The sequence below is a fragment of the Cyclospora cayetanensis genome, unplaced genomic scaffold, assembly GCF_002999335.1.
Source record: "Cyclospora cayetanensis isolate NF1_C8 unplaced genomic scaffold, CcayRef3 CcayRef3_contig_64, whole genome shotgun sequence".
Taxonomy (NCBI): domain Eukaryota; phylum Apicomplexa; class Conoidasida; order Eucoccidiorida; family Eimeriidae; genus Cyclospora; species Cyclospora cayetanensis.
The window spans coordinates 15267-32604 of NW_020312635.1; the positions used below are offsets into that span (position 1 = coordinate 15267).

The 17338-nt window shown below is 54.3% G+C and overlaps 2 protein-coding genes and 1 pseudogene across 2 annotated transcripts; 2 read left to right on the forward strand and 1 right to left on the reverse strand.

Moving 5' to 3' along the window:
- The first annotated feature begins 1328 nt into the window (after positions 1 to 1328).
- LOC34624012 (SUMO-activating enzyme subunit 2) lies at positions 1329 to 5919 on the forward strand. The gene is made up of 8 exons (XM_026335273.1): positions 1329 to 2582; positions 2913 to 2993; positions 3561 to 3686; positions 3906 to 4046; positions 4265 to 4382; positions 4785 to 4870; positions 5134 to 5328; positions 5767 to 5919. The coding sequence occupies exons 1-8, from the start codon at positions 1329 to 1331 to the stop codon at positions 5917 to 5919; spliced, it is 2154 nt and encodes a 717-aa protein (XP_026191058.1).
- Positions 5920 to 9277: 3358 nt separating this feature from the next.
- Positions 9278 to 11516, reverse strand: LOC34624011 (annotated as a pseudogene).
- A 154-nt stretch (positions 11517 to 11670) lies between these two features.
- Positions 11671 to 12915, forward strand: LOC34624010. The gene is made up of 2 exons (XM_026335274.1): positions 11671 to 12493; positions 12746 to 12915. The coding sequence occupies exons 1-2, from the start codon at positions 11671 to 11673 to the stop codon at positions 12913 to 12915; spliced, it is 993 nt and encodes a 330-aa protein (XP_026191059.1).
- Positions 12916 to 17338: the final 4423 nt, after the last annotated feature.

Consider the following 17338-nt stretch of genomic DNA (forward strand, 5'->3'; position numbering starts at 1 on the left):
ACGAGGAAGGGAGTGATGGGCTTGGAGTCGCACTCGGGTGAAGGTCAGAAACGGCGAAACATCCCCAACGGTCTGTCAGGCACGAGCGCGCGATCCGCCGAAAGGAGCAATGCCAGAGGGCAAAGAGGGACACTCTCCCCTTGCTTCATGCAAGCTGACGTGCCGCTCAGCTGCGTAAAGTTTATGGATCCACAACACCGCGCAGTTGGAGCCGAGGCGACCTATGCGCACCTCACTCCGGAGAGCCAGCAGCAGCAGCAGCAAGGCGAGCAGCAGTGTAGTTCGAGAGACGCACACCGTGGCGGCAGCCCGAAGCTTTCAGAGGAGGCGCTGCAGAGTTTACGCGCAGAATGCAACTCAGAAGACGCAGATGGAGGAAAGATACCCGCGATGGCCGTGGCAGAGACACCGGAGGAAGCGGATGCAAAGACAAGGATGGAGGAGGTACAGAGCGTCGAGAGGACGGGGGGGGAGAAGCTGACACCCGTAGTGCACACTTTGAACGAGTTGGAAATTCAAGATGCTGATGCGAAACGTTCTCATGAAGGGGGGCCACTGGCGGCTAAGGCGAAGGTGGCTCATGCACGGGCAGCAGAGGGAGAGGAGAGCGCAGGAAAAGGAAGAGGGGAACTGGGGAGCGGAGCAGAAGAACAGCCCAAGAAGCAAACGAATGATATGGACATGCCACTAGGCTTCACAGAATTGAAGAGCCAGAGCCTTCTATGGGGTCGCGCTACATTGAGGTAAGGAAGCTTCTCCGTAAAAGGGGGGAGCACTGCTTCTCGAAGGCCGCAAGCGCTATGCCCCTGTGCTGCCTATTTATGTGTCTGCAGCACTGACACGCATGTGGATAAGCTCGGCGACAAGGAATTTTTCCCGCAGCCGAGTGCTGCCGAGGGTTTAGGCGGGTCCGTTGCGCACTCGTACAAGACAGGGGAGGGTGGTGTCTACGTACCTCCTTCCCTGCATGTGTCCACCGATTTCCTTCTGAATATCATAGAAATATGAAATGAAACACTGATATATTTAATAATACGCACCGTGACTGCCTGCAAAGGCCTCAGCTGTGGCTTGGCCCCGCCGGCTGCCGCGTCTGTACCGCGCTGCATGCTTCGAGTGCTAGCTGGCTGCGCGTGGTTCCGATCTCGTCTTCGTCCTCTCTTCCGCGCTTAACAACTGCTTCTGCAGGCTTCGCGTCATGTTTTCCATCGGAGGTCTCTGCCTGCTGCGCCTCTCTCGCTGAGGTTCTCCTAGCGATCGGCTAGAACACCCCTTGAGCCTCTCGGCCGCCTTTCCTACCCCTATTTTCTCTTTCGCCGTGCGGCACGATGGCACCCCCTCTGGACCCCGAAATTCCTGTAGTGGCGGCAACGCGAGGTGGTGAGGGGGGTGGCTCTGGTGTTGCCGTGAACGCACAGGAAGAAAGTGGCCCCCCTAGGTCGCCTCCCGTTGGGGGTGTTTCTTCGGAGCCTATTGCGGACTTTGACGCCTCTGAGGTTGCTGTTTTGGTTGTGGGGGCAGGAGGAATTGGCTGTGAGCTTGTCAAGACGCTGGTTCTGAGCGGCTTCTGCCGCATTGGCATTGTCGATCTAGATACCGTCGATATCACAAATCTGAATCGACAGTTCTTTTTTAGGAAGGCACACGTTGGCATGAGCAAGGCTCAGGTTTTAGCGTCTGCTTGCAGCAAGCTTTTTACGCAACAACAGCTCCTGAAAATTGGAGCGGCCGCAGCAGCTGCTGGCACCCAGCCTGCAACGCAGGAGTGCTCTGCAGCAGCAGAAGATGAATTAGTCTCTGGTGATCGCATCTATGGGCTGCTGGGCATGCGTGGCAACATTATGTCTGCCTGCTTCACGGTTTCGTTTGTTTCTTCGTTTGACATCGTGTTCGCTGCCCTCGACAACTTGCAGGCGCGGCGGCACTTGAACCGCCTCTGCCTCGGAGCAGAAAAACCCCTCATAGAGGCAGGCAGTACAGGTTACAGCGGCCAAGTAGTGCCAATAGTGCCGCATCAAACTTTGTGCTTCGATTGCGAAGCCAAGCCAAACGTCAAGGACAGATTTCCTGTATGTACACTGCGGCAGCACCCCGAAAAACCCGAACACTGCGTAGCCTGGGCAAAGATGCTTTATGAGCTCCTTTTCGGTCTCGATAACGCTGATAATCTTCTCGTGGACCTTAAGGCAGAGCTGGAAGCGCTTCTAAGCACCGCCAGCAGCAACTGGCAAGACGTAGCGACTGCAGGGAAGCGGGTGATGGAGGAGGTTTTCAGCAAGCAGATAAAAGATCTACGCATCCTCAAAACTGACTGGAAGGGGAAAGATCCTCCTAACCCCTTGCAGCTCCACCCAGACCTGCAACGGCAGGTGATGCAGCGGCATCAGCAGCATAATACAATGCAGGATTTTCCAGCTCACAGACTGTGGTCATCTCTGGAGTGCCAACAGGCATTCCTCTCCAGCTTCTGCTCCCTCATGAAAAAAAAGCACGAAATGCAAAATCAGGATGCGCAAGGACAGCAGCAGAAACAGCTGCAGGGTGTGCCCTTCGATAAAGACGATGACTTAGCGATGGATTTTGTTGCAGCAGCAGCGAGCATCCGCATGCAAACGTTCCACATAACCCCCAAGGCAAGCTAGTGGAGGGGGCACGGGCCATGTGTAGCCAAAACTGCGTCTGAATTTATAATAGATCTGTGACACTCCCCTGACGAGGTGTCTGGGTCGTGTGTGTGTTTGGGGGGGTGGGGTTGCTGCATGACCTTCAGCGGATGCGGATTCAGGGGGAGCCTCTTTCTCTCAGACTCCCTCAGTCGGTGGCCTTTGCAGCGCCATCAACAGAAGTGCTACTCAGTGCTGTTTCTGCATCAGTGCCTCCTTTTCGTGGATGTTGCGGACTGTGTGTTTCAGACGCGATGGGAGCTGCAAGCGATTGCGGGATCCATCATTCCTGCGATTGCGAGCACCAATGCAATTGTAGCAGCCCTCCAAGTAACGCACTCTAAAGCGATTGAGCCTGCTTAGGACAGAGTTCACTTTACTTGCTAGCCTGTCTATCTAGCGATCTTTCCAAAAGACGACATGCACAGCCTTCTTCTTTCTGCCTGCCCCTTCTTCCTCTGGCGGCTGCACACCCCACATTTTGTGGGCTCCTCCATCGCTGCGAGTTTCATCATCAAAATGCGGCTGTGTGTGTATCTGTGTGTATCTATGTGTGTATCCATGTGTGTGTGTAAGTATATCGGTGTGTGCAACTGTGTATGTTGGTGTGTGTATCTAAATGTGTATATCGGTGTGTATCTGTATCTAAATGTGTATATCGGTGTGTATCTGTATCTACGTGCGTATATCGGTGTGTGTATCTGTATCTATGTGTGTATATCTGTATATCGGCGTGTATCTGTGTATATCTGTGTGTGAATATATATATATATATCTGGGCAGCACATGTAGTTTGCTCTTTTTTAATGCGGTTTTCGTGCAGACGAGAGCAGTCTGGCATGTGGCGTGTTCGGCTGCTGCGGGGTGGGGTGTGTTCGGCTGTTGCTGCTGCTGCAGGTTGTTCAGGCTCAGCACCTTCTCCGAGGTCTGACCAGGCTGCGTCATCAGCAGGCTGTAAAGCCACAAGGGCAGCAAAGTGCTGATGAGCTGAAAGAGACTGTGCGAGACACCTTGGCGCGTCAGGTCCGCTGCTTTCACACGCCGAGAGCAGCCGTTTCCAGAAGCTTATTCAGCTCATTTGGCTCCATTTGGAAGCCGTTCTGCCTGAGCTGCTGCCGCGAGAAGACACAGTTCACGGGCTAGGGGGCATGCGCTTTTTTATGTTTCTTTGTCATTGTAGCTCTATATTTATCGCTGTTTAAGGGCTGTGCGACTGGGCGAAAATCCTGCGTGTGCATGCAGGTGTGGGTAAAACCATTTGTCACGGGGCGTCATGCAAATCGTTATGGATCTCTGCTGCTGCCGGAAATTCTTGAGCCTCCTCGCGCTAGCTGTTTCGCCTGTCAGCAGATACGGCTAACCGTGAAACTCGCATCCTTGAAGGTGTGTGGTGCCTTTTGCGGTGTCTGCTGCTGCCAAGACGTCGTTGGTATGGTGCTGCCTGGTGCTCGGAGGGGCCTCCTTCTTCCCCCCAAGGAGAGGAGGTGGTGTGTAATGACAGCCGAACGTGCTCTCAAGAGGGGGGCTGGCTGCTTGCCTGTAGGATTTCAAGGGCACTTGCATTTTAGAGTCGCAAGCCTCTGAAATCGGTTTGAATGCAGAGCTGGAATCTTTACAATTTCCTGAAACGCGTGCTGATTGAGGCATTGGGGTTCAACTTGCCCTTCCTCGATTACGGTTGCAACCTCATCGATCCTGAAGAGGCTCTTCAAGACGACGGTGCGTCTGTCATGCGTGCGCGCCGTAGATGCTGTTGCAGTGGTTTGAAGCACGCTAAGAAGCGGCAGTACTGACAGGGGAGCTAGCGAGAAGAGGGGCTTTTAAAGAGGAATGCAAGTGGTTTTGTTTTCAAAAATTTAGACTGCTGAGGGGTTGGTGCGCAGAGTGCAGCCTCACGGAGGTGCTGCATACTTCTTTACGCCTCTCACGCACATCTGAAGGATTCCTTGCCAGTGTCTCTCTCCTCTACTATTTACGATTTGCCTCGCAGCAGGGCAGCCTTGCTCTCGCTCCTGCACGCACATCCTCCTCCTTGGTGCCTCCCCCCTTCGCCTTCCCCCCTGTCCTCTCCCCGTCCTCGCAATCGTAGTGTTCATGTATCGCTATGTATGTTTGCTGCAGCGTACCGGCAGTCGCTGCTCTCGACAAGTCTTCAAGACGCGCAAATCAGCAGCGGCACTCTCCTAACAGTTACTGACTTCTCACAGGTCCTTCGTTGCCGACGCTTGCTCAGTCGCAGTCTTCTTGTTGTTGTTGCCGCTGATATTAGAGTTCTGCCGTTGGTGCTGTGTCTGTGGAGTGGTGGTGCTAACAATCTTGGCTTTTTTTCGCTTCATGCAGCACTCTAAAAAGCCGATTTCTCAACGCCATACACACGCACACACACGCACACGCTCTCTGCATGCGACGCTCCCTTCCCCCTAAATGGGCCTTACCAGCCGCTTTTGTTGAGCTTGCTTGCTGACTTCAGGGGGAGTTTCAGTGCGATCTGTTGATTCTCGAAGATCCTACTATTACCGATAAACCGGAGGAAGCAGCAACTGCCTTCCTGCTCTCCAAGCCTGAAACGACGGCCTGCGACAAGGGCAGTAACAGCAGCAGCAGCAGCAGTAGCACTGCCGCGAGCAGCAGTAGCAGCGACAGCAGCAGCAGCAACAGCAACAGCAGCAACAGTTGCAGTGCGCCGGTTGCTGCTGATGAACCCAAGAAAAGGAAGCGCGACACTGAATCCTTTGAATTGTGCAAGAATGCAAGGAGGTTTGTGTGCCTTTCCTTCTTCCCTCTCTCTCTCTTTCTCTCTCTTTTATTCTCGCCTTCTTTTTCGCTAATACGCGTCGACCTCTAAAGGGCTGTCTGTGTAAGGGGTGCTTCTAGCTCATGCTTCGCTTTTTTGCTGTTGTCTGTGCGGCCCCCTCTAAGTGAGAGATTCCCAGTCAACGCTCCTCCCTCTGTGCCGCGAACTGCCTCGTTCAGCTGCTTTTTCTCACTATGCCATTCCAAAGGCGCGCATACCTCTTTCTCTTCTTCTGCACATGGTGCACCAACTACGTGTTTGTGTGCTGCCTGTCACTGGGTGTGTTTTTTGACCGACTTTAGGGGAAAGCCACAAGAGGGAGGTGCCTCAACCCCTATCCTTGTCGATTCCGATGACGAAGGCTGCCACTTGGCAGGCGTGCCTTTAGCAGCAGCAGCAGCTGCTGCTGTGGCTGCGAACAAGGATGCAGAAGTGCTGGTGGTTAGCGATAGTGATGCTTAGCTATCCTTCGGCGAGCGCTTAAAAGGTGTGCCGCATTTGCACTTTCCAAAAAAGGCGCGTGGTAGCTCTAGGTGCTGGCTGCTCCACGCCACGTGCGTAAACCCTTACCAAGCAGCCAGTGAGGCGCTACAATTGCCGAACTAGAGGAAGCGACTTTCTTTGCACGCTTAGGCTGTCGTAGAAAATGTATGCACTACGACTCGCATAGCCTACTTAGAACTTGAAATTCACGGTATTTCGCCAGTAACCACGAAGGACCAGTGTTCGCGGGTGTACGCTTGCTTGCTTGCCCCCTGCTTAGGAATCTCGTGTGTCAAAAGTTGATTTTTCTTTGTATCGTCTAGATTCGTGGCCATAGAAGCTGAATTTCCTCCAGATATGTGCATACGAAAAACATTAGGCACACACAAGCGCCTGACCTAGTAGCTGTACATGTGCATATGTACAGGAGCCTGTGGTGACGGGTAGCTCTCTGCAGAAATCTACATGTCGACGGTACAACTTCTTATGAAGCATTTCCTTTCCTGGTGCAGCCAGCCACCTGGACGCTTCAAGGTAACCTTAGGAACGAAACTGAAGGGGCAGGGGATACTATGGGGAGGAGTGCGGGGCCTCTAGGGTCACCTACAATTTCGCGATCTATCTGCCGGTTGGTTAGTGCGTGCCGCAGATCGCTCAGGAAGCGGATCTGCTGTTTGCGAGCGCACTGCTTTTCATTTCCTTCAGACACGACGAGGTCGCAGTTTGAGGAGAGAAGCAAAAAAGCCAGAGAGTGGTGGCAGCGCGGAAGCGGGAGTTGCAGAGCATAGGGGTGTACAGAAAAGGTCAACAAAACACCGGAAGACTGAAAACTACGGCTACGAACCTATTGTTTGAGCGCCAATGCACGAAATGCTGCTTGTTTGTTTTGCCACACATGTCGCCAAGTGAAGAGGTAATTCAGTTCATCCCTATGAGCGCATTGCGCGTTTCTGGGTCCCTCGCTATCCCGGATGCAGACGTAACGCAAGAGACCACGTGCCGGCATCCAGCCAGTGCTGTCCGAGCAAGCAGTTCATTGTTTGGCCAATCGGCCCTTCTGCTTGGCGGGGTTGTCTAGGAATGTCTCCTCCAAGATGTGCATACAATTATGAACGCTTAAGGATACACTGCAGGGAGACGTTGATGGGACCAGTCGGAGCAGGCTGATGCCCTAGGAGAGCCCTGAAGAGAATAACACTCCCCAGGAAGCAAACGAGAAACGTATACACCCACATATATACATATATGCATGAATATATATATATATACATATATATGTATATAAACACACGAGAAGGTCCACGTCTATGAGCACAGGCGGCTGTGCAGCGAGTTAACAGCAAATCTCCCAAGACGTGCATATCAAGTCTTTAAGAATAGCGCATGCGGATAATGCAATTAAGAGAGACACTCACCGAGGACAAGCCGTCGGGCATAGTCTTCAGCAACAGTCGCAGAGCTGCAAGGCGCCGACTTGCATACCTGCCCATACACCAGAAACGTCATAGATACGATAGACACATGTGCATACACACACCGTGGAAACACATGTTGCTTTGGGTCCTGAAACGTCCTAAAACTTTAGATAGCATCAAAAACGCCGAAAAAAGGCAAAATTTCAAGTTTGATACTAGGGACGCACTGCGTGAAGTTGAAGTCACAGGTCGAGTTTGCCGCTTGTAGCATGGCCCACAGACCTGCGGAAATGCAAGACAGCTCGAAGTTTCCGTGGAAACTGTTTGTTGAATTTAGAGGGCACTGCAACGGGTAAAGGAAGCAGGGGCACGCCTCCTTTGCCCACTGCTGTCTCCCTGGCGCGAAGCAGCTCAGAAGCTGCTTCGCATTCATGCGCCTCACACTAACCTGCCGTCGAAAAAAAATAGTTTTCAGGCGTGCATGCAAAGGGTTCGCCGAATGATTTCTGTTGCGATCAACTGCTTCGGGTGTACTTACCCCAAAAAAGGTGCGATACCGCAAAAAAAGGCTGAATTTCCTCTAGGAGCTTTTGCACTTGGGTGTCATCAATCGTCAGGGCAGCAGTTGCTGCCCCTGCTGCGTCGGGAGTTGCATATGTCCCTAAGGATGCCGCCGCTGCCGCTTGCTGCTGTAGATACAGCCGAGAAAAGGCTTCTTTTTCCGGCAGAGAGGGCATATTCTCCCATTCGCAGTCAAAACCTAAGCAGGCACAAAAACCGCCGACGACAAACGGCAAAATGGGGGTTGATTGAGCATTCACACACACATACACAGAGAGAGAGAGGGAGAGAGAGACACATACACACACACACTCTCCGATAATCACACGGCCTAAAGACTGTGAACCCTGCAGCTGACTCGCCTCCGTATTCAATGAAGTGGTTGGCGATGTCAAAGCCGCGTTCCATTGCAGCCGCGTATTCAAAATCAATAAAGCAAACAGACCCTAAACGCAAAGGCGCAAACCTCTTAAACTGTCCCGAGTTCAATATACAAACAGCCTGCCTGCCTGCCTGCCCGCGAGATGCCCGTGCTCCATGGAGCCTGTTTGCAGTGCGAGCGGTTTGAGGATTCTCGAGGCAGACAAAGACGCGCCAAGCCGATGTAAGCAGCCAAATAACAAGGCGCATGTAGCGCGACAGCAGCAGCAGCCCTTGAGAACAAGCAGAAACCACCAAAACACGAAGTGAAGGCACGCACTCACCGTCCGGTTGCTTGATGATGTTTCCACCCAAAAGATCCCCGTGGCAGAGCACTACAGGGCCTCTGCCTCGCGCCATGCCTTCTAAAAATGTTACAATCTTAAACGCAGACACAGGCGCAATACGAACTTGTTTCTGTACATGGATGCATACATAGTACACACAGAGAGAACGAAACAGAGGGAAGGAAGACAGCCAGAGATACACGTGGGAAAGAGAGAGAAGGAAGGACAAACAGCGATAAGTCCATAGACACGCACATACACACACACGCATTTACACGAGGAAAGTCATGCCCACCCACAAATGTTGATATACATGAATTCAGGGTTGGAGACATGCAAAAGGCAACAGCCTTCAAAGTTGCAGGTACAGACTCATGAGCCGACAGCACTCACTTCGGCAAGTTGGGCGAAGTCTTCTTTCAGGAGACAGTCGCTAGCTGTGCCAGAAAGAGCTCTCTGCCTTTCCGAGAGGCAGCTGCAGACACCGAAACAGCAACCTCGCAGAAAGAAAAAGCTGCCCGCTTCCTAGTCTGCACATGCTTTACCACACATGAAGCAGCACCTCAATAAGCTGCTCTTCTCGCGCAGGCACGAATACACATATTTCCGAAAAACACGATTCGACGGATCACAAAAATCCCCTGAAACGTCCTCTTACACATTGAGAAAGTTTCGTAAGGTCGGCCATAGCGAAGACACAGGTTTCCCTTCAGCGTCGAATTCAGTAATCAGTCTCTGCAGAGCCAACAGATAAGCATCTATCCATCTATCTATCTATCTAGCCATCCGCCATGGATCCATCTCCACATACACATACAGACTACCTTTGCACACACACACATACACACACATAAAAAGAGAGACAGAGACATATAACCAGAAAGGCACATGCATATATACCGACCAGCGTAAGCAAACAGATTGATACACACAAACAGACGAAGGCACAGAGAGGTAGATTACGATCGGTAGAGGCACGCAGGAAAACACAGGCACCTAACAAACAGACCACAACCCCGTGCAGAATGCAGCATTCGCCGTTGCAGCAGAATGCAGCATTAGCAATTGCAGCAGAACGCAGCATTCGCAATTGCAGCAGACGTCATGAGCAAATGCCGTCTAGGTGGGTACCAGAGAGGCGAAAACACCGGGAGGGCAGACGAGAGAGAGGCGAGGCTATTTATCCCCGCAGTGAGGCTCTATGAAAGACCTCTTCGGATGTGGAAAAAGTGCAGAAAGCCGCACAGATTCAGGGTGCGTGGGGTGTAGCGAGACATTGTGAAGATCTGCAAGAGCCTTAGCAATAGCTTCCGCAGAAAATCGCAAAGACTTCTCTGTCAAGGGGCTTCCAGGGAGCCAAGATTCGATGACGCCACCCTGCATTCCGCAGAGCGATTACACACAGGAAGGACGTACAAGCATGCATCTTTGCATGCATATAATGCATGCATTTTTGCATGCACATTCTGCTTGTCTACCACCAGCAGCAGCCAGCACAGGCTTGTGTCAGTGGATCCGTCCTTTGTGCGCAGGGTGGTAATGATGTCGAAAAGGCCTGTTACAGCGCGACGCTGCGGAAAAGCACTTTTGTGGGGCAGTCTCTTGCGTCCACTCGCATCTGCACTCACTGCAAAAGAAGCAAGCGTCTGCTTGCCATTCCCCTGGTGGCTTAGTAGCCTGAGAATCGCGCACTCGCGTTGCCTGTTTATCCACAAAGAGGTGCTTCTCCCTGCATGCATACACCCCATGCTGGAGGCTTGCGATCTCTATGGGGCCGCTTGCCTCCGCGACGACTGCTAAGAGGCTATTGCAGTGTGTCTTGTGCGTGGGAAGGAGTCTAACAGAGGAAACAGGAGAGCATGAAGGGGCGTGTATGGAAGTCAGTCTGCGAGCTTGTGCCACAGATTTTAAGGCCTTTAATGTGGGAGGGGTGGTTCGGCGAACCATAGAAGCGGACGAGGCAGCAAGGGTGGTCAGTGCCTCGTTTCGAGACTCGCACGATCGTATTTGTCGTGCCACCCCTTATGAGGTCGCCCTGAAGCACCTGCTGCAGGAGCAGCAGCTGCTGCTGCTCCTGCTGCTGCTCGCTGTCGCTGCTGCTCGTTGCTCCCGCGGCGGCTGCAACAGCAGGGGGGAGCTTCAAGTACTGAGGCACATGTTGTAAGGCCTTCAGCAATGCAGCAGCGACGATTGCATCCTCCTGCTGCTGTCGACGCTCGGCGTGCAGCTGCACGTCTGTTTCAGGTGGCTCCGGATCCACAGTACTGCCTGTGCTGTTACTGCGGCAGCGAATGCGCATGTCACGGCAGCCTCCCACTGCTGCTCGCGAGGCTGCAGTCTTGACCAGCGCAACACCGCATTTGGCAGTCTCGTTCTGCTGCTGAGGCGTCGTTGCTGCTGCCATGCTGCTGCTGTTACACTACTCGCCCGAGCGCCAGCAGCAGCAGGGAGCGCCCCTCGAAATCCCTTCAGGAGTAATTGAGATCCGGGCAACAGTGCAAAGTTTGGCGAAGGGAGGCTGCAGCTCGAGCAGCAGCAATGTAGAGAGATTCCAGAACACGGCTACAATTGCAGCTGCTGTTGCTGCTCCGCAAGTTCACGCAAGAACGGCACTCGCAGGGAAGAACAACACCAAGGGCAAGCGTCGGCCATCGAGATGTGAACTTCTTGCTCTGCCAGAAGTATGCGCGATACAGTCTAAAACAGAAGGGAAAACGAATGGGGGCGATATACACACACTTGTTACTGCCCTACCGCTGTCGCTGGGTTTGCGGTGTATATACGGGGCTTTCTGGCCAGCGCCGGATCAGCAGCAGCGAACTTGAGAAAGCGCAAAAGGTGCCACTACTACATGCATTCCAGCAAGAAATATACTCAATCCAGCGTGAATCATCCTGCTTGGCTCCTGAGTACCCCTTGCACGCGAAAGCGCGCCGTGACAGGGTCTGCCGGATCACAAGCTGGGGTGTCGGCTTCGCATGAATGAAAAGTAGTTGCCGGGGGAATACAATGGGGTTTTCGCGTTCCTAAGAAGGAATTTAGCTACCATGCATGCCGTTCCTTACGCCTGGTCCTGCTATTCGTCGGGCGCTCTGCCTGCTGCGGCAGCTGGCGGTGCACGCGCACGAGTATCGGAGGAACTGTCGAGCTGGGAAGCTGATGACGAAAGCGAAGTAGAGCGGCTGCTGCGGGACCGCGATGCATCGCCCTACCTGAAAGCAGCGCTGCAACAGCCACCGGAGGGGCTGTTGCAGCACCGAGGTGTTTCTTCTCCCACACATCAGCATGCGCTGCCCGCTGCAGGGACGCCTCCGATGCCAGAAGATGCCCCTTTGGTCTTCTCGGAGAGTTCCGCGGCTGCTGCGGCAGGAGGAGGCACCAGCCCTTCAGCGGCAGCAGCAGCAACAGCAGCGGCTGCTGGGGTTGGCGAAAGCCTCTTCTGGCATGTGCCGGAGGACGGCTGCTACGCTACGTGCCCCATGTATGTTCCGCTGCTGCAGGTGATGCGGGAACGCGTGCAGCAGCGGCGAGCGGTGGCTGCTGCAGAAGAGCAACAGAGACGGCGGCAACTGGAGCTGGAGGCGCAGCAACGTCTGCAGCTAAGCGGCCCTGTGGGGCTTATGTTGGAAGCAGAGGCTTTCGTAGCTGCCACTTTGCTCCGACGGCGCGAAGAATTGCAAATTGTAAATAGGAGACTAGAGGGGCAGTTTGCTGCTGCAGCGGCCGCAGAAGCAGCGGCCGCTGCAGCATCCGCGCCCAAATGGCTCGCTGGGGTGTCTAGACACCTCCTCCCGTATGTCGCGCAGGTTTCTAGCAGAGCCTTTTTCGATCCGCATTACAGAATACAGCTTCTCGAAGCCGCATGTCCTAGTAAACCTAATTGAATTCGTACTTGAACTCTAAGTTGCGTTTGTCTTTTCCGGCGCATGACACGCGACATGCTAGGAGGGAGATCTAGAAAAGTTGTTCACCTAACCTTTCCCCCTTCGCCCCCCTTCCCCCCATGCTGTCTACGAAATGTACGACACAGCAACTCCTAGTTCGCAGGATGCTGCGAGCTGCTCATGGAGGCTCTCAGTTCACACATATACGTTCCTCCTCGCGAGGCCCCATCTTACGGAGCCTGGAAATGCAACAAGCTTTCCTCGCATGGCTCAAAGTTTCTTAGCAGAGCTCTCGAATTTTCTCCGCGTAAATCCCCTTTTAGAGCGATTTCAACCCCTAAATCCGCTGCTGCAGAGGCCGCGGACGAAAGCTTCCCAAGCATTTGGCAAATGGCGATTTTGCAATAGCGCCTTGTGCCTGCTGCTGCTGGCTTTTTGCTGCTGCGGCAGGTGGCAGCGGAGGTACGGCTCTAGAGGGTCGTTCGTTTCGTAGTCTACAAGTTCGTCTAGAAAGCCCGTCTCCTCCGCGCTGCTGCTGTCCTCTTGCTGCTGCATGTGGTGCTGCTGCTGAATTTGCTGCTGTTGCAGCAGTTGCCTTTGCAGCTCCGCCCCCTGTGTTGAAGCTGCCTGCAGCAGCAGCTGCAAGCGCTCGGCAGACTCGTGGAGCAAGGTGACTTGTTGCTTAACTGCAGCAGCAGTCGTGACCGTGCTGCTGCTGCTGCTGCTGCTAGCAGCTCCTGCAAGCAGCTTTTCAGCCGCATCGGCGCAGAGAACAAGAACGCCTCTTGCTGCCGTTGCAGTCGCTTCTGCAGCCTCCCACTTGCTCTTGGCAGCCTCTATGTGCCGGAGGAGGGCAGCACAGGATTTCAAAGCCTCCTGCTGCAGTAGGCCTTGAGCATCTTGCTGCTGCATTTGCTGCTGCATTTGCTGCTGCATTTGCTGTCGTTGTTGCACCAGCAACGACACGTGCTGCAGCTCGTCGTAGCAGCAGCCGTAGATAACGGTTCCTAGTTGCTGTTGTTGCTGCAGCAGCAGCAGCAGCTGTTGCAGCAGCCGCCCAACGAACTCCTCTCCGACTGGGTGTTGCTGCTGCTGCAGCTCTTCGGGGAGGGCTTCAAAATCAATGCATGCTAGGCGCAGTCCACTTAGGAGGCTGCAGCAAACATGGATGCTGCAACTGCTGCCACCAGGCGTCGTACGCCTGCACTCGCGGCGAGTCCTCGCAGCAGCAGCAGCAGCAGCAGCAGCTGCTGCTGCTGCTGCGTCAGCAGCCGCAGCGGCAGCAACTGCTGCAGCTGCTCTCGTCAGGCAGCTCAAGACACCAAGCAGCAGAGGAGCAGCACTAGGAGGCCATAAGCAGCAGCGCGATGCAACATATCCGAAAAATGCCGGCAAATCGACGGGTGCAGTGCGCTGCATGCGATGCTGAAGCAGCAGCCGCAACAGCTGCGGATACAGCGGGTGCTTCTCAAGATGCTGGCAAAGCTGAGGCGCAGGCTTAGGAGCTCCAGCACACCCCACACCACTGGTGCTCTCTTCCTCATCACTCTTACGGCTGCAGTTGTCGCTGCAGTTGTCGTTGCAGTTGTCGTTGCAGTTGCTGCTGCGGTTGCTCTGTGTACTCACGCAATCGCCATCGGCACTCTCCGCTGATGCACACGTTGCTGTCGTTGCTGCTGCCCCATCTTCAGCTGTACCTGCAGCTGCTGCCTCGGTGGTGCGCGCCTCAGCAGCAGCTGCATGTCGGCGGCTAAGGCTGCCTCCCGGCAGCAACAGATCAATGCATGCGTCCTCGAAGCTGTCTATACACCGCAGCGCTTTGCCGTAGGCGCGACTGCTGCTTTTCCTGTTGCTGCTGCTGCAGCAGGCACGCAATGCAAATAGCAGTCGTAGCACTCCTTCTGTGCCTTGAAGGACGAAGCACTCCTGAAGTGCTTCCTGGTCAGATTGCTCGTTGCTTGCAGCAGCAGGATCTGACATAAAAACTGCAGCCTCTTCTTCGGATGCGATGGCCAATCTCGTGGCGTCAGACTGCGCACCAGCAGCCTGCGCTGCTCCTACCACGCTGCAGTTGCAGCAGCTGCTGCTGCTGCAGCAGTACATTGAGGGAAGAGGTGTCGCACTCTCGACCTGCTGCTGTTGCTGTTGCTGCTGTTGCTGCTGCTGCTGCTGTTGCTGCTGCTGCTGTTGCTGCTGCTGATGATGATACTGTTGCTGCGGATTTGCCTGCAGCCACCCAAGAAGTTCAATCTGTGCAGGCAACCGAATGCGCCTGCGTGAAAGCTGCCGACTGTTTCTCATCCTTACAGCTCCAGCATTTAGGCAGCGAGTTGCACAGGCAGTATCTGCTGTACTTTGCAAACCTTCAGACTGTGCCACTGGCGGCGAGTTTTGTTGCTGTTGCTGCTGCTCTTGTTGTTGTTGCTCTTGTTGTTGTTGCTCTTGTTGTTGCATTTGTTGCTTCTGCTGTTGCTCTTGTTGTGGCTGTTGCTCTTGTTGCTTTTGCTGTTGCTCTTGTTGCTGCTGTTGTGGCTGTTGCGTTTGTTGCTGCTGCTGCTGCATGTGTTGCTCTTGTTGTTGCTGCTCTTGTTGCTGTTGGTTATGTTGCTGCTGAAGGGTCGTCAGCAGCAGCCATCTTTCTCGTGGCTGCAGGAAGCAGCAGAGCAATCGGAAGCCAGCGAATCGGCAGAGGCGCGACGCGAATTCGCACAAATCAAAGGCCGTTTCGCTGCTGCTGCTGCTGCTGCTGCTGCTTCTGCTGCGCGTTCGGAGAGCTTTTTTGCTTAAGAGCTGCAGCAAAGTGCTCAGCGGCATTAGGGAAGAGTCGTGCTGCTGTTGCTGCCACAACTTCAGCAGCCGAGAGGCTAAGAAACCTCGATACGTGTATACGGACTGTCGGCGACAGCAACTGCCGCTGCTTTTGCTGGTATTTGTGCTCTTGATGCAGCAGACATTGCCACAGATGCAGCGCCCGTGTTGCAGTCGTTGTTGGCGTTCTTGCTGCTGCATGCGCGCCTCTTCAAGAGGGCACGCCGCATGCGGGCAGCTCTCCAGAGGAAGGCATTCGTCTGCACGAATTTCCCGCCACAACAAAAGCAGCAATATCTGCATGCAGCTGTCATGCTGCGCAACAGCAGCAGCGTTGCCAAGATCAGCAGCGATACACCGCTGCGCCCACGCACGAGGAAGAAGGCGCTCAGCTTCATCCAGCATACATCGACTTAGAAGCAAGTGCTGTAATACCAGCTGATATTGCTGCTTCTCTTTCTGTTGCGGCTGCAGCCGCTGCTGCGCATCCAGAGGCATCAACGCATCGATGCATGCCATTGTGCATGCCATTGTGTCAGTGCCGCTGCTGCTGCTGCATGTATTGCATGTGTTGCTGTTGTTGATGCTGCTGCTGCATGTGTTGCCTGGCGTCTGTGCGGAAGCTGCTGTTGCTGATTGAGGCAGCAGCAGCGCCACTTGACGGCATTTTCTGCACACATCGGTTGTGCTAGAGCCTTTCGAACTTCCTGTTTGCTGCTGCTGCTGTTTTTGCTGCTGCTGCTGTTTTTGCTGCTGCTGCTGTTTTGGCTGCTGCTGCTGTTTTTGCTGCTGCTGCTGCTGATGGACTAAAGGCGACACGAGATGCAGCAGCGGCAAGGGCAGCTCTGGTTCGGCTGTTGCGACTGCTGCTGCTGCATGCAGCGCAATAGGAGCAGGCAGCGCACCAGATACGCGTTGCTGCAGCTGCACAAGAAACAACAGGCTGCATCCTTCTACTCCGCGGCAGCAGCAGACGTGCGGAAGAAGAGGCTGCTGCTGCTGCTGCACAACGCAGCACAGGGAGCAGCAACGTGGACTGGCGCTATCACAAGACTGTAAAATCGGTAGACGCTGCTCTCGCAGCAAGAGCAAGCGCATCAATGCCAAGTACAAGACCTCCCTGCTGTTGCCTGTGCTGCAGTGTAGAGGCTCTTGAGCAGATCCTTGCTGCCGCACTTGAAGCGCTAATTGTTGGAAAGAATCTGTCTCGCAGCAGCAGCAGCAGCTGCTGCTGCTGCTACTGCTGTTCTTGCGCATGTCGTGGCTGCTGCCTTCCAGCAGCTGCAGCAGCAGTAGAGCAGCACGTTCTGCTGGCAGCAGTGCCGCTGTGTGTGGAGGCTTCTTTCCCAGCGCAACTGGTACGGCAGCAATCATTTGATGCGGCGTAGCACAAGCCGCAAGAACTGCACTTCCAGCCACCCGAAGATGCCACTGCTGCTGCTGTGGCTGCTGCTGTGGCTGCTCCTCTCCGTGATGCGGTTGCAGCAGCTGCTGCTGCTGCACCTTGCTGCAGCCTTCTTGCGCATGCGCATGCAGAGCAGCGCTGTTTGCTGCAGGACCAGCAGCAGCAGCAGCAGCAGCAGCAAGCTGCAGCACTGTCTGAGGCTCTACAGAGGCTGCCCACCCCTCTAGAGCAGAGAGGAGGAATGCCAATTGTTTCTGCTGTTGCTGCTGCCTCTGAGTGCTGCTGCTGCTGCTGCTGCTGCTGCTGCCCTGACGCAAGCAAAATTGTCGTCTGGCACCCACCCACGCTGTAAAAAAGCCTATTTGCAGCAAGACTTGCTGCTTTCGCTGCTGCTGCTGCTGCTGCGTCTCCGCTTTTTGCTGCTCAAATCGCCAATCATTCAAAGTGCACCACAACTCTAAATACGTCTGTCGCAGCTCTGTCATACTTGTCTGAAGGGCAAATGTGCTGCTCTTGCTGCTGGTGGTGCTCTTGCTCTTGCCGGCAGCAGCAAGAGCAGCAAGAGCTCGCCGGAGATGCTGCGCTTTGAGAAGAAGTTGGCATGCAAATCGCTGCATC